At 41.6% G+C, this 25,533-nt stretch overlaps 1 protein-coding gene across 1 annotated transcript in view; it reads left to right on the forward strand.

Moving 5' to 3' along the window:
• Positions 1-25,533, forward strand: part of grm4 (glutamate receptor, metabotropic 4) — a 1,385,277-nt gene that overhangs the window by 1,075,454 nt on the left and 284,290 nt on the right. The window contains exon 8 of the mRNA XM_041196119.1: positions 23,492-23,631. Within this exon, the coding sequence (XP_041052053.1) occupies positions 23,492-23,631 (140 nt within the window). The remainder of the gene's footprint in view (positions 1-23,491; positions 23,632-25,533) is intronic.

A 25,533-nucleotide genomic window follows, 5' to 3' on the forward strand; every position in this document is an offset into this window, starting at 1 on the left:
GGATGCTCAATGATTTCAAAAGGAAATTGGATGGGTACTTGAAGAAAATACACTTACAGGGCTATTGGGATATAGCAGGGGAATGGGACTAACTGGATTGCTCTACAGAGAGCTGGCATGAACTTGAATGGTTGAATGGCCTCCTTCTATGCCATAATGATTCTATGACACTAGCACCTTCTTCAAATAATGCTAATTTATACGCCCCTGCAAGAGCAGATTCGGGTTTGATTTAATGTCTCATCCAAAAGACAGTAATTCCAATTGTGTGGCCCTCACTCAATGCTGCACCAAAGAGTCAGCCTAGATTGTGGAATCAATCTATGGAGGTTCTCCACTCACCCACTGAGTAACTTTGTTGGAAATGCCATAAATAAGTGGGAGAACCCTGGTAGAAATGAACTCTCAATTTGGCTCTTTGGGATGGGGCTTAAACTCACAACCTTCTAACTTGGAAGCAATTGAAAGGCTGGCGCCTAGTGAAAGACTACACTTCTGATATTTAGCATACTTAGGTTGCAATCCGATCCAATCATGTCAGTCATTGTGCCACTTTGCTGTATTATGGCCTAGGATTTGAAAGAGTCTCTACTTTAGCCCAATGCCACTTACAGTGCCATAGTTATAATCTTGCATGTCGATTATGTTATGATGTGGCAGATGATATATGCCAGTTGGACCAAATCCACAAAGGAAACATGTTTGCACTATCACAATGGTTTTGCAATTTGTAGTTATAATGAGATGTGTGCACTGAATTCAGAAGTAATGAGTCCATCAAGACCTTTAGTGATTTTAAAAATTAAATTAAAATATTTATTAACCAAATAAAAGATTTCAAGCACATACATAAGACTACAATTACTTACTACTATAACAACTCCTAAAATTCCTAATTAACCTGACTCCTAGTTACACACCCCCTTTAAGGCAACATCCCAAAATAGATTTTAGGTTTAAAACACAACCAGCAAGTTAACACAGTGCCCACTTGACAGTAGAATTCCAAATTACTTTCTCCAATTTCAGTTACTGGACACAGATGACTTATGCACAAATGGCTGGAGGCTTCTTTAAGGCTGTTTCACGCGCTCCTGTTAGATCTTACATGGCTCTCTCCTCACATCCTCTCCTTTCCTTCTCCTTTATGTATATTTCTCTCTCTTTAGTATGTGAATTCTATTGTTACAAATGCCTTTGGAACGGTACCTACCCCATAATATAAAAACGTTCATGTTGCCAATATCGTCAGTAACTTTTGGGAAAAATAAACATACTCCTTAGCCTTGCTTATCTGGCTAGTTGTATTCAGACTAACATCTCTTTGACATCCAAACAACCCCTTCACTTATCTAAAAATGTAAATTCCCTTCACACTTTATATGCTAAGCCAGCATCCATGTTAACTCATTAGCATTTCAAACACAAATCTGCACCTAGCTTCTTCTGATAATTCCAAGCTTGCAGTCTACCTAACTCCAGATGTAATTAAATAACATAGACAAAATCAACTATAATCACACCCATAAACCTACTTCACAATAAACCAGAAAAATATGATAAAAATTATTATACTTTTGTAACAATTATTCTTTGTTCGGCAAAGCAGAACTTCACACCCAAATGCTTGCACATATGTCCAGAGTTCCACCTGTTGGCACGCAAATTGTAGTTAGAATTACATGTTATCAAAATAAATAACTAATATTTTTAGGCCAGAAACTTACCTGTGTCGGGCAGGCTGAATGAGAGTGGGTGGGGGTGGGGGCTGAGCCATCATTTAATGTACCTTAATTGGCCCAGCCAGCATGACACACGGCCAGTAGTGCTCAAAATGCACGCGAAAGAGTGCAGGAATCTCCCTGAGGCACGGAGATGCCTCAGGGAAACTAAGTTGACAGTACAAATTATTAATAAATGATCTGAAAAATTATTTAAACATGTCCCCTCATGTGACATGTTTGTGCATCTCAAAAATTTCATTTAATTATTTTATTAAACTTTCAGGAAACCTCATCCCGCCCGTGGATGAGGTTTCCTGAAAAACGCAAAGGTCGCTTGGGCTCTTTGCATGCCCACCAACCTTAAGGTTGGATGGGCAGCCCTGTTAATTATCAAAATTAGTTTCCCATTGGCCTTAATAGGCCTTTGACAGTTCGGCAGGTGCGCAGCTGCCTCTGGCACATGCCTGCCGAATGAAATACCTAAATGGCATGCAATGACGTCAGGACGCACACCCGATGTGATTGTCTGTCATTTTGCTTGGCGGAGCATCAGGCCCGCCCCTGTACACTGACAGCAATATTCTGGCCTTAGTTTCAAAATCAATTCCTGACTGATACTTTGTAAAACTCACTTCACTCCTGTTATAGTATAACTGATGCAAAGTCAATGCGATGTGAAAGCTCATGAGGTGGCTCACACCACTTGACTGAATTCAAAGTGCTGTCAGATCACTAATCTTGCTCCCTGTGCTGCAAAAACGATGGATCATTGGCACAAAAACTGGTGTATGTAAACAGGCTTGCTAATGGCAGTCTGATACTCTGAGAAGCAGAATTAAAAGTTTGGTTTGAAGGCACCATGCCAGAAAAATTCCCAGTAGTTTAGATAGAGCAAAAAATTGAGTGGCAGTTAGCCTGGTTTTCTACTTTGCTTTGTGCTGGAGCAGGATTGGGGTAGATTTTGAGCGTTTAATATCTGTTTTTTGATTTCAATGGAATGAAAATCCAATGGATCCTACCCAGTGCTGTGGTTTTTAAAATTGTGCCTTTCCTTCCTGACCTCAGTGCAAAAGTTCTCTGTTGTTTTTAAATTTACTCTCCCTCCATCAATCCTGATGGGGTTGCCTCTGAATTCGGGCTGAATGAGATTCAGCAGGGAGAGTTGCTATTTAAATATCACAGTGCGGGAGCAGCTTGCAATCAGTTGCCCCTTTTCGAGTACGCTGCTTTCTTTCAATCTAGTTTCAGCTTAGCAAGTTAGCAAGTGCCCTATGCATGGCATTTATTTAAGTTACAAATGAAGTTTATATTAAAATGTTGGATAGAGGAGCTTACTAGCATTAGGTATTTGTATGTTTATCACTACAGGGAGTAAATTCAAACCTATTTATTTTGAGTAGTTTTTCCAATGCTGCCTGTTTTAATTGTGCATGAATAGACACCATCTTGTTCATCAGCTACCTTGCATTTTTGTCTTACACTTGGCAGCAAAATGATTTTTATAGCCTATAATGAACTTGGTGTACTGGACACAATTCTTACTTGAAACAGATAACTTTATTTACAGAGCTCTTGAAGAAGCTACATGCTTGAACTAGGTCCACGACTAGAAAGCTCCACCCCTAAGATTACCGGGTTTAGGGCTGATTGATCATTACAATCATGTGACTCCCTAAAATAGTTGAAAAGGTTTTACCCACAATCACTACATAGCCACAACATCTGTTCCAGGCAATGACTATCTCCAACAAGGGAGAGTCTAATTCACACCCCACCTTGAAATTTAGTGGCATTCCTATCACTAAATCCCCCACCATCAACATCCTGTGAGTCACCATTAGCCATAAATTTAACTAGACCAACTATATAAATACTGTAACTGCAAGAGCAGGTCAGAGGCTGGGTACTCTGCAGCCTGTGACTCACTTCCTGACTCCCTAGGAATGAGGTATTAGGAGTGTGATGGAATCTTCTGCACTTGTCTGGATGAGTACATATCAATCAATACTCAAGGAGCTCAAAACTATCAAAGACAAAGCAGCCTGCTTGTTTAACACTCCACGCACCACCTTAAACTCTCTGACGCCGGTGCACAGTAGCAACAGTGTGTATCATTATAGAATAATATAAAAGCAAAATACTGCAGATACTGGAAATCTGAAATTAAAACTGAAAATGCTGGAAAAGCTCAGCAAGTCCGGCAGCATCTGTGGAGAGAGAAACAGAGTTATCATTTTGAGTCCATATGACTCTTCAGAGCTAAAGAGGAGCAGAAATATGATGGGTTTTATACTGTTTAAGAGGGCATGGAGCAAAATAGAAGGTCAGGGATAGGTGGGAGCAAAGGAAAAATTGACAAAGGTATCATGGACACTGGACAAAGGGAGTGTTAATAGTGGTGTTAAAGACTAAAGAAGGTGCTGATAGCGGCATAAAGGTAAGATAGCGGAATGTGTTAATTGCAGAGCAAGGGTCAGTGCTCTGTAAAAGCAAAACATAAGAACAAGCGACTGATGTGCCTGTTTTGGGGGGGGGGGGGGTGGGCGGGGAGGGTGGGGGGGGGGGGTGGGGGGGGTGGGTGGCGGTGAGGGTATGGTGGTTGGGGAGATTTTGTTTAAATAAATGAATAAATAATAAAAAAGGGGGTAGTGATGGAGGAGAGAAATCATGGTCTGAAGTTGTTGAACTCAATGTTAAGTCCTGAAGGCTGTAAAGTACCTAACTGGAAGAAGAGATGCTGTTCCTCCAGTTTGCATTGGGCTTCACTGGAACATTGTAGCAGGCCGAGGATGGGAATGTGGGCATGAGAGCAAGATGGTGAGTTGAAATGCCAAGCACTAGAAACGTCTGGGTCATGCTTGTGGACTGAGCAAATGTGTTCTGCAAAGCAGTCACCCAGTCTGCATTTAGTCTCTCCAACGTAGAGGAGACCGTATTGGGAGCAATGAATACAGTAGACCAATTTGAAGAAGGTGCAAGTGAAGTGCTGTCAACCACAGTAGCAAGGAACCCTAAGTAAAGGAAGACATGTCCAGAAGCGTTATTTTGGAAGATAGCATCATCGGAACAGATGCAATGGGGTGGGGTCCTTACGGGAAGCAGGCTATGAGGAGCTGTAGTAGATGTAGCTGTGGCAGTTGATGGGCTTGTAATGGAACATAAGCACATAAGAAAAAGGAACAGGAGTAGACCATTCGGCCCTTTGAGTCTGCTCCGCCATTCAATAAGATCATGGCTGATCTTCTTGTGTTTCGATTTCCACATTCCCATCTAACCCCGATAACCTTTTATTCCCTTGCCTCTGCCTTAAAAATATTCAATGACCCCGCCTCCACCGCCTTGTGAGGCAGTGAGTTCCGAAGTCGCATAACCCTCTGCAAGAATAAAATTCTCCTCATCTCTGTCCTAAAAGGCCGACACCTAATTTTAAAACAGTGCCCCTTAGTTCTGGACTCAGAACTCTGGTAAGTCAAAATCCTAAAGCTCCCTGCCTAACAGCACTGTGAGTGGACCTTCACCACATGAACTGCAGCGGTTTAAGAAGGCAGCTCAGCACTGCCTTCTCAAGGGCAATTAAGGATGACCAATAAATACCTGCTTTGCTGGTGACAGACACATCCTGTGAATGAATTAAAAAATATACTGATTGTCGTCTTTTCTATTTGAATGACAGTCAATTAATTCACATCAAAACAGTTAGGGCTTCTGTTTGCTGGGTTTCTTCCAGCAGGTTTTCTTTAGAGTAACTTTTCTCGAATTGCTTAGGAAGGTTTAAGCATTACTAAGGTGCTTCCTCTGTGATTGTGTAACTTTTACAAGCACAACACACAATTAAGCCATCCTTAAACAATTAGTATGTAAAAAAATAGAAAAAAAGAATACTTCTGCCATTTTATTGAACCTGACAAAGGTTCCTGAGATACGTAGAAGTGGAGCCAAATGACTGCCAAAATAAAGAACATCCAATGACGATAATTAGCTTCTGACCTCTGAGATTTACATAAACAATTCCCCATAGTGCACTTGAATAGTGGCCTTATAGATGTCTGGTTAACAACTAAGCATTATAACCCTACTCCTATCACAGTGACATGTTCAATTTCCTGACAAGGTTCTTCAATGTTGTAATTTAGCAATGAAGCAGTGACCAGCTCCCTTGACTTATTTCTCATACACAATGGGCAGAATCGCCCAGATTCGTTGGTGGCAGCGTCATGGCGGGTGTGAACAGACAATATGGCGAGAAGGCCAAAAGTCGGTTTTACGCCATCGTGAAACCAGTTTGTGATCGTTCGCTCCACCCATCAATGGTGGGCCACGTTTCCCACCACGACACATCAGGAATCTAATTTCAATACATTAGCATCTCATTATAAGTCCTGCTCACCTGAATCATACTCCCACGCCAAATCATCTGGGCATGTTGATGCGATTGCATGCCGATGTGTTTCACAAATGTACATAAACAACATGCACCTGGTGAGCTGCACTTTGAGGTTTGCTTGCCTACCCTTTTTCGGGCGGTACTCACAGTCATCAGTGCCAGGCTTCGCAGGCAGCACCACATCACTTTTAGGGGGGCTCACAGGCAGTTCTGTACTTACAAGACCAGCTGTAAGGCAGGGCTATGGCTTGCTTGGGGAAGGGGGAGAAGTGGCCTTAGGCAAGGGAAGAGACTGCAGGACTAGGGCATTACTGGGGAAGAGGGGATATCCCAGGGTGTGTGTGTGGACACATGTTGATCTGTGTAAGTGGCCTCAAGATGGTGAGGGCTGAGGACACAGTTGATGGTTACTACGGTGCTGCTTCATGCTCTCGTCAGGACCTGGAAAAATTTATTAATTTTGCTTCCAATCTCCACCCCTCCATCATTTTCATGTGGTCCATCTCTGACACTTCCCTTCCCTTCCTTGACCTCTCTGTCTCAATTTCTGGTAATAGACTGTCCACCAATATCCATTACAAGCCTACCGACTCCCACAGCTACCTTGACTACAGCTCCTCACACCCCGCTTCCTGTAAGGACTCCATCCCATTCTCTCAGTGCCTTCGCCTCCATCACATCTGTTCTGATGATGCTACCTTCAAAAACAGTTCCTCTGACATGTCCTCCTTCTTCCTTAACCAAGGTTTTCCACCCACGGTAGTTGACAGGGCCCTCAAACGTGTCCGGCCCATCTCCCGCGCATCTGCCCTCACGCCTTCTCCTCCCTTCCAGAAACATGATAGGGTCCCCCTTGTCCTCACTTATCACCCCACTAGCCTCCGCATTCAAAGGATCATCCTCCGTCATTTCCGCCAACTCCAGTATGATGCTATCACCAAACACATCTTCCCTTCACCCCTCCAGCGGCATTCCATAGGGATCGTTCCCTCCGTGACATCCTGGTCCACTCCTCCATCACCCTGTACTCCTCAACCCCATCCTACAGCACCTCCCCATGCAAACACAGAATATACAACACCTGCCTCTTCACTTCCTCTCTCCTCACCGTCCAAGGGCCCAAACACTCCTTTCAAGTGAAGCAGCATTTCACTTGCACTTCCTTAAACTTAGTCTACTGCATTCGTTGCTCCCAATGCGGTTTCCTCTACATTGGGTGACCGCTTTGCAGAACACCTTCGGTCTGTCTGCAAGCATTACCCAGACCTCCCTGTCGCTTGCCATTTTAACACTCCACCCTGCTCTCTTGCCCACATGTCTGTCCTTGGCTTGCTGCATTGTTCCAGTGAAGCTCAACGCAAACTGGAGGAACAGCACCTCATCTTCTGACTAGGCACTTTACAGCCTTCTGGACTGAATACTGAGTTCAACAATTTTAGACCTTGAACTCCCTCCTCCATCCCCACCCCTTTTCCGTTTCTTCCCCCTCCTTTTTGTTTTTTTCCAATAATTTATATAGATTTTTCTTTTCCCAACTATTTCCATTATTTTTAAATGTATTTCCACCCATCGTTTATCTACACCTTTTATGCCCTTTTATCTTATTTCACCCCACCCCCACTCGAGCTATTTGTACCTTGCTTGTCCTGCTCTCCACTCTTAATTAGCACATTCTTTTAGGTAATGTCACCACCTTCAACACCTCTTTGTTCTTTTGTCGGTGACATCTTTTGGTTATCTCCTCCTCTCACTGCTTGCTTGTCCCAACAACCCCCAACTTCTCCCCCCCCCACCACCCCCCAAACCAGCTTATGTTTCACCCCTTTCCTATTTTTACTTAGTTCTGCTGAAGGGTCATGAGGACTCAATACGTCAACTGTGCTCTTCTCCGCCGATGCTGCCAGACCTGCTGAGTTTTTCCAGGTATTTCTGTTTCTGTTTTTGATATGCTAATTAAAATTTCATTTTTCTATTGCTATTACATATAACAGCACATATCCTGATTAATATTTGTCAAAATGTTATTTTCCCTGGGTAGTAGACTCCTTCAAAACTAAATCTAATCCTATGGCAATATTAAAACTAAATCCTGTGCAAGCCATACAGGACAAAGTCCAAAATATTATCATAGAATCATAGAATAGTACAGCACAGAAGATTCTGCCAGGCCACTTGGCTCCAGACCTCACTACAGCCTTGATCCAAATATGGGCAAAAGAAATAAATTCCACAGATAAGTGATTGTCCTTGACATCAGGGCAGCATTTGATCAATTGTGACATCAAGGAGTACTAGTAAAATTGAAGTCAATGGGAATCAGGAAGAAAACTCTCCACTGGCTGGAGTTATACCCAGCACAAAGGAAGATGGTTATGGTTGTTGGAGATCATCAATCTCCTCCCCAAGACATCGGATATTATCCTTGGCTCAACAATCTTCAACTTCTTTACCAATGGTCTTCCCTCCATCATAAAATGAGAAGTAGGGATGTTTGCTGATGATTATACAGTGTTCAGTTCAATTTGCATCCCCTGAGATAATGAAGCAGTCCATACCCACATGCAGCAAGACCTGAACATTTTTGAGGCTTAGCCTGATAAGTGGCAATTACCATTTTGCCATACAAGTTTCTGGAAATGATCACCTCCAACAAGAGGGGACCTATCTACCACCTCTTAACATTTAACGGCATTACCATCACTGAAGCCTCCAATACCTCCGGTAGCAGGCCTGAGGTGGCAATGGAGATAGGCGAATAATGAACATGCAAGTTTCAAAAGCCATTCGGTACTCAAAAAGGTTAATCTGCTCTGTTTTAAGTCAGTGATAAATCTCAGGCCTTTAAACCCTTAACATCTCCTCCAGAGCCATTCACCCAGTATCCACTATGAGCAGACCTCAGGAGCCATGTCTTTCAAATTAACGTGAAAATAATTAAACTTCTGACAATGCAATAAGCTGTCAACCAGTCCGGAGGAAACCATTGACCAGAAACTCAACAGGGCTGGCCGCATAAATAACTGTGGCTATAGGAACAAGTCAGAGCCTGGATACTTTTTAGCTCATAATTTACTTTCTGACTCCCCAAATCCTTTCTATTATTGACAAGGTACAAGTCAGGAGTGTAATAAAATATTACCTACTTGCCTGGATGAGAGCAGTTCCAAAAATACGCAATAAACTCTCCACATCCAGGACAATGCAGCCCACTTGATTGGCATCCCTTCCACCACCTTAAACATTTAATTTAATTAAACATTTAATCCATCCTCCACAGGTGCACAGCAGCAACAGTGTATACCATCTACCAGATACGTTGCAGAAACTCACCAAGACTCATTGCGCAGCACCTTCAGGACCTGACCTCTACCACCTAAAAGGACAAATGAAGCAGGCACTAAGATCATTAGCTGCAAGTTCCCCTCCAAGTAACACACCACGCTGACTTGGAAATATATTGTCGTCCCTTCATTGTTGCTGGGTAAAAGTCATGCAACTCCCTAACACAGATTACAGTGGTTCAAGAAGGTAGCTCACCTCCACCTTCTCAAGGGCAGTTAGGGATTGCCAAAAATGCTTGTCTTGCTGGTGATGCCCATGTGCCATGAAAATAATAAAAAGTGAAAGAAGTTATTAGATTTATCACATTTACGTCAGTTCTCTCAAAAGGCAATCCCATTATTTTCAACCCCTGCTCTCCACAACACTGCATTTTTTTCTCCTTCAATTTTTTTTGTTCAATTCCCTACTGAAAACTTCTAATGTATTTGTGTCCACCACCCTATCAGACAGTATATTCCAAATGTTAACCATTTGTTGCATTAGAAAGTTTTTTTCTCATGTCAACCCTGGGCAGAATTTTAGGTTACGGTGTGTGCCCGACCCGATCGAGTGTGAAATCGTGCAAGATGACGTTGGGTGAGCGTCCCGCTGTCATCAAGCACTGGTCTGATATTTAACTCAGTCTGCGCGTGCAGCAATCGGAACCACACCCGCCGACAAGCGGGCAATTAAACCCATTAAGGGCACAATTGTCTGCGATTTTTCATGGCCCATCCAACCTTACAGTTGGCAGGTGGGCAAATCAGCCAGGCGGTCTTTACATTTCTGATGAAACCTCATCCAAGGGCAGGATGAAATCTCTGTTAGGAAATAACATTAAAATAAATATCTGGGGGTATAAGGTATGCTTTCAGGTGCTTGATTGTACTGCATGGACATTTTTTTTGCAGCTTTTTGGTGCTTTATTTTATTATTTGCAGGTTTGCAGTTCCCTGCAGCTGTCAGCCTTTAGGGAGCTCTCTCGAAGCGCTCACCTATGCCCGCAGTAATGTTGCCTCCCGCCCCGGCAGTGCTGAGTTTTTCAGCATGCATTTGATGCTGGCTGGCTAATTAAGAGCGTACATTTCATGCTGGCTGTTAATTAGCCAGCCAGCACGAAACTGCGGTTGGAGGGTCAATTGTGGCCGTGGTCCCGTTTTTCAACTGCCCCCGGACATGCCAATCGCAAGCGGCCGACGAGGGGAAAAGTTCAGTCCTCTATTTTTTATCAACCACTTTAAATCTATGCCCTTTGGTTATTAACTGTAGAGCCATCAGAAAAAAGTTTCTCTTTACTTACTCTGTCAAAACCTTTCATGATTTTGAACCTCAATCAAATACCCCCTTAGCCTTCTCAGATCTATGGAAAACAATACCACCTTCTCCAGCCTATCCACACTGCTGTAATCCCTTATCATTGGGACCATTCTCTTCTGTACCCTCTTCAAAGTATTCACACCCTTGCTAATGTGTGGTACCCAGCATTGAACACAATACAACAGCTAAGGCTGAACTAATATTTTATATAGGTTTAGCATTGCTTTCTAACTATTGTACAGTATGGGCTGCATTTTTCTGGAGAAGGTGGTAAGGTCAAATTGGGAAACCTCCCAACTCAGCAGACCCATCTCCCTTAAAAAGGCTCCCGCTTGCCATATTTCATTCCAGGGAAGTGGGGCTGGATGGAGTCAGGCCTGAGGTGGCAACAGAGATAGGTGGATAATGAACATGCAAGATTCAAAAGACATTCAGTACTCAAAAAGGTTAATCTTCTTTGTTTCAAGTCAGTGAAAAAATGTCAGGTCTTTGGACCCTCAAATCTCCTCCAGAGCCACTCACCCAGTATCCACTATGAGCAGACCTCAGGGGCCATATCTTTCAAATTAACATGAAAACAATTAAACATCTAACAATGCAATAAACTGTCAACCAGTATGCTGCATACTTAGAAAAAAACTCTCATTCAAAAAAGCCATTGAAAAAAGTTAAATCCCCTCAAGAAATCAACCTGTTTTAAAAACATACAAGCATCTATTCACTAATTAGATATAAAGATAATCCTATAATAACCTCTTAAAACTGGCAATCAAACTGTCTACATGGCCCCCTGCTGAGATAGATGGTTCAGGAACTTTTGAAGCTCAGCCAAACATTCATAATTCCCCAGCTATTAAAAGCAAACTGTTACAGCTCTGGATGATTAAACGTATCAGAACTGCAAGAACAGATGTCTATGTCTCTTTTTCTAAGCCAAAACGAAATGGCCTGTTGATCAGTGCACCTAAGGGGCAGCTGTCTTTTTTTCTCCCTAAAGGGAAGCTGCAGACCCAATTTTATTTTTCAAATTTATAGGCCTTTAAACATTTAAATCACTTCAGATCAAGACACTTTGAGTTCCCAACCATTGTTTTGTTCAGTTTTAATTGTATAATAACACTTTGCCCAATGACAAAAGTATTGTAACGTACATCAACACACATAATGCTGATCAATGTAATGGTCGACTTACCTTTGCAGGACAGAGTGCTATAATTAATTATTGCAGTAAAAATCATATCTAACTTAAAACAGAGCGTCTAACTATTGAAATTGAAAGAACAGTGTTTTTTTTTTGTATTTCAAAGCCTGTCAATGAAAGGATTCCAGGAGCAGATAACTTTTGTTTTCACTTCCCCACCTGGAGCTGGGGTTCCCTCGTGGCACATGACGACTGTGAGGTTTTGTGCACCATGTATTTTTACAGAAGAGCCCCATTTGCACAAACATTACTGGGGCGGGGGTTGGATTTGGACTGGCCATCATCACAATGGGCTGACAAGGGCAGGAGAGTTGCATGTGGCTGGACTACATGCACCCAAATTCCGCACCAGCAAAAACTGCTGGAATGAGAATGGAGGAGGGAATGTTCACAGAATCACACAGTGCAGAAGAGGCCCTTTGGCCCATCGAGTCTGCACCAAAACGTGAGAAACATCTGACCTACCTACCTAATCCCATTTACCAGCACTTGGCAGCATAGGGTCCGCTTACCATTTTTAATGGGCTCTTGAGTTGGCCCAACTCTGCAAAAATCCTGGTCTATGCTTCTATTATAGTGCTATATGTTTATAACAGGCTCAAGATTTTTTTTTGTGCCTTCATTTTATCTGGATAAGCTTCCACGTTGGATGCAATTACTGATCCCAAAATTGTGCCATTTTATAAAGTGCTTTGCTCCCCTATTGGTGCACTTTTACCGAAAAATTCAAGTTTAATTTGTGGAACCTCCTTGAAGGCCTTTAAATGAGCAGAAACGCCCGATGATGAATTCACCCTGGGGGTGAGGCCAGTTTGTGGGTGGGGCCTGGGTCTCACATAATGTTTTTAAAACTAATGCAGTAGACCCAGTAACTTGTGCTTAAACATCCATAATCTTGTGTGCTGATTGTGCTGATATCAGGAGAATTATGCAAAAGAAATCAAAAGAAAACATATTTTGGGTGTCTGGTATAACTTGCAGATAGGATATGTAATAAAAACAAAAAAACTGCGGATGCTGGAAATCCAAAACAAAAACAGAATTACCTGGAAAAACGCAGCAGGTCTGGCAGCATCGGCGGAGAAGAGTTCTGTCGAAGGGTCATGAGGACTCGAAACATCAACTCTTTTCTTCTCCGCCGATGCTGCCAGTCCTGCTGCGTTTTTCCAGGTAATTCTGTTTTTGTTATGTAATAAAACATTGTGATATAACAAACGTCTGCTTTACCTCTGATGGGTTTCTGAAATGTATTATTGTTTGTGTAGAGAGCTCACCAGCTTCCTCAAGGGACACATTTCATTGATCTGAGCCCCAAGAGCTTCATGGTTTAGCAAAAGCAAATGTTAAGATTCTTAGGGATGGGCAATAAAAATGCTGGCCCACGAAATAATAAAAAAAAGAGGCTCCTCAAGTATGCAGGGGAATACTGTCAGAGCTGAACTAGCTAAATTATCCTACTGGCAGCACAAAGCACTTGTAAAGCTCCTGCTTCTTTTCAAGTTAGAACTATCCTATCCCTTAGAATATTGCTGTAAGGATTGACTGGAGTGAGTACGAAACTTTCTGGATCCAAATGAAAATTTACTCATTAGTGGAGTGATTACTTCTACTTTGCGGAACCTTGTATCATTTACCTATGAATTTTAATAAGACTTAGCCTGTTAACAGTTGCTACACTTTGTAAGTACTTTTCCTTTCTGCACTACCTTGATAAGGATGACAGCATTTTTGGAATTATGTAAGGCCAGAATCTTTCTAGTATTCATAAAAGGAATGATGTGTGATGAAGTTTTCTAATCACGTTAATTTCAATTTTAGTTTTATTCTATATTATGCATCACTTATTATCATGTGAAGTCAAATGAAACATATGTAGTAAATAGCTGTGACTTACTTCCTTAACTTGGAGTGTAATTGAGGAGAAGCTTTATACAAATACAAGTCAGACCCACAAAAGAATATTTGAGTATTGCTGAAAAAAGAGTTATGCTGTTGAAACTTTTCGTCTTGTACTCATTAGGCCAGATTCACAAGAATATCAATTCTAAAGGGAACAACAATGTTTACAGCATTAGAAGAGAGTGCTGATTGTTTGGAAGATGGACTCTAATTGGTAGAGGTGTTGCCATGGAAAATGAACTAGGGAACAGTTAACTGTCAAGCTTTTGTTTAAAATCAAGCCAGGCAGGCCAACTCTGATTGGTCAAGGCATTGCCATGGGGAATAAACCAAGAAACTGTTGTCCCCAAAACTTTTGTTTAGTTAAACGGGTGCAATGTGTGGACTTGCTCTGTTTACAAATACAGGGCCCTCTGCTTCCAGCATGCATACGTGAGCCACGCTATGAGCACAACTGATAATCTTAAATTGGTTGTCAGTGTAATTCTTAGCATAATCAGGTTGTTTAGCAAGCGCTGTCCAGTCACAAAATCACCTCTAATATTAGACACTATGTTCTGAGTTTTGCAAGCACAGGCTGGTTAGGTATAGTCATTTTGCAAACAGCCAAAGGAACGTGCTGTTTGATATGATCCACCAGTCTTTGGGATGTACTACCTACGTACCTGGCATCACACTGGCACTGAAATTCACATACAACATTACTCATTTGTATGATAGGCTTTTTGTCTTGACAGCAGCATCCTGTTAGTGGACGATACCACTCGTGTTGCTACTGCACAGTAGCAGTGTGAAATGGCTAGCTTCCAGGGTAATCTGAGGTAGACTGGACATTTTTTAGAACTGAACATGACAACCTTAGGCCTCTTCATGAGTTTGTGCGCTATGCATCGAGCAATGATCTGATCAGGGTAGCCATTATCCAGAAGGATGGCTTTGATGCACCCTATTACAACGTCAAGTTTGCACGTTGAGCAAGTGGCTCTATTTATGAGGTTGCCAACAAGGCCAATCCTAAACTGCATGGAACTGTAGGAGTCCCAATGCATATATTGATCAGTGAAGGTAGGCTTGTAATAAACAGTGGGAGAGAACAAATTAGCAGATTTCTCAACTAGCATGTAGAGGAAAGGGAGCTCCGTTGACTGCTCCATTTCATAGGTGAATCTGAGTGCAGAATAGAAACCATTAAGGTGTAAGGAAATTCTTACATGCAGTTGCAGATTCAACTATAGCAAATGCATCATCCACGTATTGGAAATATGCAAGGGGTAGGAGTTTAGGTGTTACTCTATTGAATTTAGGTTTCTCGTGGAAACTGACAAAGATACTTGCGAGAGCTGAGCTTAGAGGGGATCACGTAGCAATACCATCTAGTTGGCACATACACAGTGTCATTAACATTGAACTCAATTGCACAAGCTGCCAAGTTCATAAGTTCAATTAATACAGATTCAGAATATGGCGGCAAGTCTAAGTCGCCATGATGTACCGACATGGTGCAAATGTCAATGGCTTCCACATGGCTATGGCAGTGCATTAGTAAATAGGTTAGCAAAGTCGAATGAGCACATGGACACGGTGATTGATATGCAATTCTTGTATGGTTTGCAAAGATGAAGGAATCCTTCACCATATATGTGGAAAACTTGCTAAGAACTGGTTGTAGCAACCTGCTCAACCATTTGGTCAATTCGTGTTGTGCAGAATCCGCCATAGACACAGCGTCTTCATCGGATACTGATTTGTGGGGGGGATAGTTGGGAGTAGAGGAGTTCGATCTCAGCGAATACCTTTTCCCATTTGATGTGGAATGAACGCATGCCAAAGTCAAAACCATGCGCAAGAACAAACTCTCAATTTCGTAGAGTATATGATCAGAGAGATTTCTTACATGTTTGATGGTATAATTTATTGTGCTGCCAAACCACTTCCGCTTAAGTGAGTTTACAGTGCAGGCTTGTTTCAAGCGGATATTGTTTATGGCACAGTCATCTATTGAGGTAACATAGCAGCACTAGTGGCTCAAATTGAACAATGAAAGAAATTTCTGCACCTCAAATTAAGCGCAGTGTAGGAATAGCGTAAATTAGTAGCCCTACTATGAACTTGCTCAATCTCATACTGCACAAATGCTCATTTGATCGTGGGACTGTGTCTCATTTCAGCATCAGCAATACACCTGGAAATGAACAAAGGCACAACCTTGGCTCTAATACACTTTCTGAGAAATTCAATAGATAGCTTAGCTGTTCTTAACTTAACCGTGAGTTAAAGTATGTTATTGATATACCGAATTTGAAAAAAAAAGAATATTTGCACAGAGTAGTTACTCTGAGATGGAAAGTGTTCCGGAAAAAGTGGCAATAAATCATTTCATCTGATTTAGGATTTTGCTCATAAAGCTGGTCGAGTAGCTTATAGACTAATGATCAATAATTCAAATATATGTTTAGATTTCAAATTTGCAGCATGCACATGGTCTGAATATTAGTCACATTAGATATAGCAAAAAGATGGCACCTTCTTTACTAAATTTAAAGCACTATAATAACAATCAATGATGTGCCTCTGCTAGTGAATTCAAATTGTTTTCCTGAATTATTTCATTGTTAACATATTTGTGGTGTCAGCCATGGCTCAATTGGTAGTGCTCTCACCTCTGAGTCAGGAGGTTGTCGGTTAAGTCCCACTCCAGGACTTGAGCACAAAAATCAAAATTGATATTCCAGTCTTGTGCTAAAAGAGTACTGCACTCCTGAAGGTGCTACCTTCCCAATGGGGTGTTTAGCCAAGGCCCCATCTGCCTTCTTGGGTGGAAATAAAATATATTATGGCAGGATACCAAAAGAAGAGCAGGGGAGTTATCCCCAGTGTCCTAGCCAATATTTATACCTCAATTAGAAAATAACATTATCTGGTCATTACTACATTGTTGTTTGTGGGATCTTGCTGTGTGCAAATTGTTGTGTTTCTTGCACTATAGTGACTACACTTCAAATGTATGTCATTGACTGTAAGACATGGGCAGCATGCAGGCTTGGGCTGTTGGTGGCAAGTTACATTCTTGCCACACAAGTGCCAGGCAATGACTCTCTCTAACAAGAGACAACCCAATCATCTCTGCTTAACATTCAATGGCATTACCATTGCTGAATTCCCCACCATCAACATCCTGTGGGTTACCATTGACCCAAAACTGAGCTAGCCCAGCCATATAAATACTATGGCTACAAGAGAAGATCAGAGGCTAGGAAGCCTATGGCAAGTAACTCAGCTCTTGAATCCCCAAAGCTTGTTCACCATCTACAAGGCACAAGTAAGGACTGTGATGGAATACTCCCCACTTGCCTGGATGATTGCAGCTCCAACAACACCCAAGAAGTTCAACACCATCCCGGACAAAGCAGCCCACTTGATTGACACCCCATCCACGACCTTCAACATTCAGTCCCTCCACCATCGATGCACAATGGCAGCACAGTGTACTATCTATGAGTTTCACTGCAGCAACTCACCAAGGTTCCTTCAACAGCACTTTCTAAACTCGCAGTTTCTACCTGGAAGGATAAGGTCAGGAGATGTATGGGAAGACCACCATCTGCAGGTCCCCATCCGAGCCACACACCATCCTGACATGGACTATAACGCTGTTCCTTCAGTGTTGCTGGTTCAGAGTCCTGGAACTCCCTTAATAAGGGCAATGTGGGTATATGTACCACATGGGCTACAGGAGCCCAAGAGGTGGTTCACTACCGCCTTCTCAAGGGCAATTAGGGATGGGCAATAAATGCTGGCCTAGCCAGCGACACCCACATCCTGTGAAAGAATTTTAAAAATCCTGTGGTCATAAAAGGTGTTAAATAAATACATGTATTCATTTTCATTTCAATGGAGCCAATGGAATTTTGCAGATAAGGTGAAGTAGCTTTCGCCATTGTTGCAACGGATTTTAAGACCCAATCAGCAGCCGCAACTTGTAAAAAAATTACTGCAACACAGTAATGTACTGTGACCTGCTCATTGTCTCTTGTTGATAATGTAGAGGGTGTTTAATTGCCACTTTAACATAAATAATATTCATTAATCATATTGATTAATTTCTTGGTACGTTAGGTGGCATAGTTTGAGGGTGTTAGCCAAGTCAACTGTGCCGAGGAACAATCCTTTGAGTTGGTTGCTAACAACACAGCATGCTGCAGGTTCATTAAAAAGGATCTCAGTGGAATCTGTTGATTCTGTCCAGGGTCGCAATCAGTACGCTTTCACTCACTTTGTTTTAAGAAGGGGAAAATAAGTCAGCCACATGTTCATGCATCTGATTTCTACTTAATAATTCCTTCTAGAAAGTCAATAAGCATGGCTATCTTGTGAGGCCATGACAGCCCACCCGCCGCCGCCCCCTCCTCCCCTACAACATGAATAAACTGCCTAAGTACTGTCTAGCTTCTCACATGAAGAATGAGATTCTGGAGTGTTGCAGGCACCCATGCAGCAATATTCCAGCATGCCCCATGTCCTTTAAGAAAAGAGTAAGGAAGATAGAAGGGTAAGAACTTGCATTTATAGAAGTATTCTCAAACAGTTTACTGACTCAGAGCTGAGGGCAAAATACCAACTGAACCCATCTGAGATTTTTCCTCAACCGACCATTTGAACTAACATTTATCTTTAATCCTAGATCTTTATTTACTCCAAATTAAGGTTATTTTTTAAAAAAAAATGTACATATGTAAATAACAAACAACTGGTTTAGCCATTCATTGCTAAATCTGTTTGGACTCATAAAGCACGATTGGATCTTGCTCTTATTTGCCAAAACTGCTCACTGCCAAGATAACCTTCAACTTATTTTGTCCACTGCAAGCCATCCTCTTATAATCCTCTCTCTGATAAGTGGGACGAGCTCATCAACCTCTTTGTTTCTAAAATTGGTTTCATCCATTCAGGAGCCTTGGCCTCTTCCCTCTCTTCCCCTAGCCTACTAGGCCCAGCTTCATCTAAGTTATCCCCTGCCATTGCTCCAAACTAGCATCTATCTTTAGTCTCTCTCCCCCTCATGCCCTCTCTGGATAGATGAAACCCACCCTCTTCTCCCTTAACCCCATTCCCATCACGCTGACCACCCAACTTCCCTTCTTCACCTTCATGTTAGCTTATATTTTTAATGATTCTGTCTCCTCAGGTCTTGTCCTTCTCTCCTTCAAATCTGCCATCTTCACCCACACCTTAAAAAAAACAGCCCTTGCTAACTCCACCCTTGCAAATTACCACCCCATTTCTAGCCTCCCTTTCTCCTCCAAAGTCTTCGAATGTGTTGCTACTTCAAAAACCAGCACTTGCCATTCCTGAAATTCCATGTTTCATCCCCCTAATTAGGTTTCCGCTCCTGCCCTGGCTGCAGAGCTAGGGCTTGCTTAGGGAAGGGGGAGAAGTGGCCTCAGGCAAGGGAAGAGGCTGCAGGGCGAGGACTGTACTGGGGAAGGGTGGGTATCCTGGGGTGTGTCTGGGGGCACAAGTTGATCTATGCAAGTGGCCTCAAAATTGTGAGGGCTGAGGAGGCAGTCTCCAGAGGAGATGAGGCCTGATGGACATGTGAGGGTGTGTGTGAGAGAGTGAGTGTTGATGTCCCTTGAGCTGGCAATGAGTAAGATGCCAGTGAATGTGTGATGGGCTTGAGTGTGTGAGTTTAGAGTGGTGAGATGGTTGTCTTATCTTGGCAGCGTGGATTAGATCATTCATCCTCTTTCTGCATTGGATGGCCAACCTCTTCTGTGCAGCATTGGCACCAATCATCATTGCCATTGCCTACCAAGCCCGAGTGGTGAGATTGCTGGACCTCCTGCAGCCAGAGCAGAGGTAGAGGACATTATGGTGGCCTCCACAGCGTCCAAAAGGTGTTCCAGGAATGCGTCATTTATTTGGGAGGGCTGCAGTCTTCTTGCCTCTCGGGCCATGTCTTCTGTGCAGCAGTCCTGGGCTGGAAGTACTGAGAGGTGTGCACGTGGCTACACTTTAAATATTACACTCGGTGTGAAGAAGCGGTGAGGTGATGGCATGGCAGGCAAACGAGAGCCTGCCCACCATTGAAAGGATGTGTTTCCCGGGAATGCATGATTAATGAGGCGGGATTGGGTCGATACGGCGCGAAAAGCTTTAACGATTCTTTTTTGTTAAAAAGCCTGAGCTAGAGATAGTTTAGTTTAATTAAATGATCCTGTAGTTGAGGATGGTTTCAAACACCCACAGGAAATCTGTGGAAAATACCTTCAAATAAGTCAAATTAAACTTTGTTGGGTGAAATCTAGATTTGGTTTGGCAATTCGCAGACCAAGTTACAGGCAATGCTGGTGAATTGCTCCAAGATTAAACCCCATTGACCTTTCACAAGGATTTTTCAAGCAAACACATAATCTAGCTATTTGTGTATTATCTCTAAAATCAGGGTATTAGTCTTTATCTATTGTGATTTTATATTTGTCATGTTGAAACTATATGGTGTAAGCCAAATCAAACAATAACATTTGTATGCTTCAAAAGGCAACCTGTGGCTATTAAAGCAATGATTTTTAGCCTCTATTAATAGAGTTCCTTAAGCACAGCATATACTTAGTTTAGAGGTCTGCATTTAGAGTGAGATTTTCTTTAACAATGAAGACTGGATGAAGCAAACGAAATAGCATTTCCAGCGTATTTCTCAACTCCTAGGGCAAACAGTGACATATCCCACACAAAAAAGTAAAGAAGAAAATGGGTCAGGGACATGTGCATTTTGGGGGAAAGGGAAAGAAGGAAGAGAGAACATAAAATGAATATTGTAGAGGCTTCTACACTGAACATCACTGTTCATGCCTTTTCGTGATGAGCACTGAAGTGTGCACCCGGTGCTTAAGAATCACTCAGAATGACAAATAAATCATTGTTATAGATAGTACAAGATTGATTTGGAGAAGAGATAGAGTAGGCACTAAAGGTTCGAAAGTGTAAGCAGTTACAGTTGCAATGGGTGAGCTATTGGTCTTCATCGACTTTCAGGATAGACTTTCAGGCATTAGCTGTTGTAGAATGGTTCTTCTTGTTACATTACAAAAAAGTAAAGAATAATGGGCCAGATTTTCGTGGAGTCAGGCTGATTCTAGAGGCCTTTAAAAATGGGTGGGCGGGAACGAGGAGCAGAAGTTCCAGTCCCATTTCTGATGGATCCCATTCTTGACAGCAGGAGGGAGGGGACAGGGCGCGAATCACACAGGCAGGAAACCTGAACTCAGCAGGGCCATTTGAAATTAGTGCTGAGTTCAACCGGACCCCATTTTTGCTGTTCCATGGGCATTAATCTGCTGCATGGAAGTCACAAATTTATCGAGGAGGTGTGAATACTTCTGAAGGGAGGATAAAGTCGGTTTAAGTGTCATGATCTGAAGATGTTTTAATCCCTAGTTCATTAAAAATGAGGGTAAAAAGAAAACAGGCTGCTGCTGTCACTTAAAGTAATAAAAGACACCCACTCCTGGAGTACATTGATTGACAAGGCATCTGGTATAGCTTAGAAAAAAAAAAACATTAGCCATCTGTTCCTGCAGTTTCCGTAGGCTTCATTGTTGACATTGCCCAAGTGTTGATATTTTAACCAAGCCCATTATGAATGCCTGGCTGAATTTCAAAAACTCTAAACCTCAATTATCTCAGAAAGGGAACTAAGTTCACCTTTTGATTCATAGTTTTAAAAAGCTATTAAAGTATTAGCTGTCTTCGATGTGGTTAGTGAATGGAAGTCTGTTTTTACAAAAGATTGACCACTTGAGGAGATTTTTTAAAAATTGAATGGCTTCATGAATGGCTTTTTCAGTATCAAATTTGTGAGTGAGAACTCATCTCCACATGGCTCCTGAAGTCTGCCCATAATTGATACTGGGTGAGTGGCTATGGAGTTGGCATGAGTGATATGAGAGAGCATCGAGCTGACATGGGTGGTATGAGGGGGCATGGCGGCATAAGGTGGTGTGGGGGTGGCTGGGGAAATGTTCAGGCTAGAGGGTCTAACAGTCTCCTACACAGCTGAGCTGAAGTCTCAGTGGACTGAGGCAGGCCTTCTAACTAAACAGCCTTGACACTCACCTGCCTCCGCAGCCACCTCCGACATGGCTCTGGAGGGCCAGACTTGATCACACCACTACACATCCACCAACTGAATATCGTGTGTGCAAGGGTAATTTCCATGGAGACAGGTCTGCCAACTGAGAATATTTCTGTCTCAATGGCAAAAATCCAGCCCATAATTTCATGAAGAATTAATCCACCAACTTTATTAATAAAGTTAATTGAGCCAAAACAGACTCTAATCTTTAAACTCAGGGTATATAGTTATCCAAATATACTGTGGGTAAAATTATGGTTTTAATCCTCTCAAATATATCTTATTTCTGCCAGTTAACCTTTTGTTGTTTCATATTTGATCCTGCTTTGAAGCAACAAAAGCAACAGGATTGCTATGAATGAAATATATATCATAGAAAATTTAAAGAAACAAGACACACTGCAGTGTAACACAGCTCAAAAGTTGTTCATTCACTACATGGGACTTTTCAATCACATAAGGCTAGATTGTAGTTTTACATGGGCTGTTTAAAAGTCATTATTGAACTAAAAGCACCTGTAAGATAGTAAGTTTTCCTTTTGATAAATTTGCTAACCTCTTATGACACCTAAATCTATCATAAAAGCCTCAATATGCACATTAATCACTTCCCAGTTTAGTTATAATCTTGGCTTTGAAAAATCAGTTGATGGAAACGTTAAATCAATACATTTTTTATACGCACATATACGAAACTCTAATAATGTATGATTAACAAATTGTTCCTGTTTATAAATGTCAAAGAAATTGCAAATACAGGATGATTAGTTCATAACTTTGTAATTTTAGGCCTTGAACGGTTAGATCAAATCTAGACTCGAGCAAGTAATGAGTTTTGGCACCTTCCAAAGGCTTTCTAGCCTGGCCTGGGCACAGGAAGTGTAGCCCACTCAAAAGAGACTTTTTTTGTTTTGGGTGCTATTTAGAGACCATCATAGTCAGAGTGTAGGAGGTAGCTGCGCGAGGGAGTCAGTGTAAGACCCAATCCATTTTAGTCCCAGGTCCTCAATATAATCAAGTTGGCGAGCTGCCAGCGTGAAACGCTTTTTTTAATAGGCAGTTCACTGCACGGCTAAGCGCAAAGAATATTTAGCAACACCCTTAGGAGGGTTTATGCATTAAGAATGAAAACAAGCAGCATTGTAGCGCAGTGGGCATATGGTCTACGGAATTTACAGTGGCTAATGTGAATTTTTTATGGCTTTAAGGCTCAAACCCCTCAAGCAATCATCTTAAGAATGTTTCCCAAACCACCAGCCAGATTTTCCTGACTGCAGCTGAGGATCCCTTTAAGTTGGAAAACCGACTGAACCACTTGCTGTATTCTGCACACCAATACTTACTCTGAGGTTTTTGTTAATGTTCTTGAATCATTTAATTGGACTTCAGAAATGGGAAGAAGAGCATTTAATTGGAAATGATCATGAGAAATATTTTTTGGGGAGGTCATTGTGCGAAATGGTTATGAAAGGTTTACAAAAAATAACAATTTATTCTCTCACTGTCTGCAGGAAGTGCAGGGATCCCAGTGACCTTCAATGAAAATGGTGATGCTCCTGGACATTACGACATTTATCAGTACCAAGTCAAGAACAATTCTACACGTGCATATTCAGTCATTGGAGAGTGGGCAAATAAACTTCATTTAAATGTAAGCAGTATACCTTTCATTTTGCTTTAAGAAGTATGCAGTTCTTAAGTGAAATGTATGGGCCAGTCACAATTTATAGAGCACTACTAGAGTGCCCACCTATGGAGCCTTGTTGTCTGGGGGCTGCATGTAGGGTGGTCTGCTCAGTGTGTTCCATTATCCCAATTTATCTTGCTTGCTGTTCCTTTGATCTTCAGCCATTTTGCAATGTCAATGTAGCACTCCATGATTGCTTAAGATTTGTATATAACATTGTGGGGCCCAGCAAGTATGCATGTTTCATACAAACATATTTAATACTGGTTATACGCTCAGTAGAACTGTTGGAATTTCTGGGGCATTCCATCATACCATCATTCCTGCCACCATTAAGTATCTCAGAGTGGAGAGGAAAAATGAAAGTCATCTCCAATACCCAGGCTGTGGAGTTTTCCAATGAGGCCAGAAAGTAGTAGAGACCCAGTGCAAATGATTCCACCCTAAATTCTTCTTGCTCTAAATGCTGATTACATTAATTTTCTGCCTACAGTTGGACAGAAATTCTAATCAATAGAGTTCAAGCCGCATCAATATTTAAACCAAAAAGTTTTGTGTAAAATAATTAGTCACAGGCAAAAATGTTATCCTGATTCAACTGGTATCACTCTTGCCTGAGTCAAGAGGTATTAATTCACACCATTATCCCCGCCAACTCCCAAATTAAGTGGAATAGTAAGGGAGCTTTGACAAAGGCAAACTTCACCTGGCTTTTTCCAGTTCAAATGAATGTGAAAGATCCTGGGCAGGTATTTGAAGATAAGGGAGTTCTACGGTTGTTTTGCTCAACATTACTCCCTATGACTGAAGAACAGATTAATTGGTTTTTCACTTGTTTCTATAATCTTTCTGTGGTTGTCACAGTCGCTGCACTTCAAAGTAATACTGTTAGGTTTAGGTTTAGAAATCACAGATTACCTAAAAAGGGGGTCAAGCTCATTGATGAATTTAGAATAGTTTATTTAGTAGTTTATTAAGAAGCAACATTTTTAATATAATGCATGTGCTAAATAGGTAGGGCAAACATACAACCTGTGACAGATAAGGATGGTTCACTGGTCCCAAATGGCAATCAGATGGATGAAGCCAATTTCTGCAGCCAGGAGCAGCAGTGTCTTGTCAGTTCTGTTTTCAGTCTTCTTCTCATTTGTTTTCTTTCTTCTCAAGTTAACTGAGGTATAAGGAAGCTCTTGCTCCCAGTCTTCCTGTTTCTAAAGAAGGCTGGCTGGCATGGATCATTTTGAAAAATTCCTCACTGTCCAAAGTGATTTCTTTTTCCCACTTGAGAGCCTGTTTTTACCCTCTTTATTTCTTCAGAGGTTTGATTTATGTATGGATCATGTAATCTAACGTTATCAGGAATTTCTGTGCTAGGGACATGTCCTTGGCAGAGATAACAGGCTTGTCCTGTGTTTTTTTTCGGCTGGCAAGCTGCTATGGAATCTTTCTTCAGAATATTTAATAAATTTCTTAAGACCCTACAAGGTTATTATAGAGCAATTTCTTACAATACTTCGTTTGTGAAGTATTTTTTGGGAGATATGATTGGACACAAGATAAATTTATTGAACTCCAATATATACAATAGTATTTCTCTATTGAATTATGAACATGTAACTTACCTGGGAAGTATCCACAACAATATAGCTGTGATTGTCCTAAATGTCTGAGTACATTCAGCCAGATAAGAATAATGAACATCAGCAAAGTAAAAGATATTTGTCTTTGAGAACTGAACTTAAAAAGGGAAAAAAGGTTCTTTGAACCACTGTAAGAGAGATCTTGTGAAGATTTTCTGAAAGAAAAATAGATAGGATCTGCACCATCAATAGAGCAGTGTTAATAGAAGGCCCTATACTGCAAAAC

This window comes from Carcharodon carcharias, chromosome 9, assembly GCF_017639515.1.
Source record: "Carcharodon carcharias isolate sCarCar2 chromosome 9, sCarCar2.pri, whole genome shotgun sequence".
Lineage (NCBI taxonomy): Eukaryota > Metazoa > Chordata > Chondrichthyes > Lamniformes > Lamnidae > Carcharodon > Carcharodon carcharias.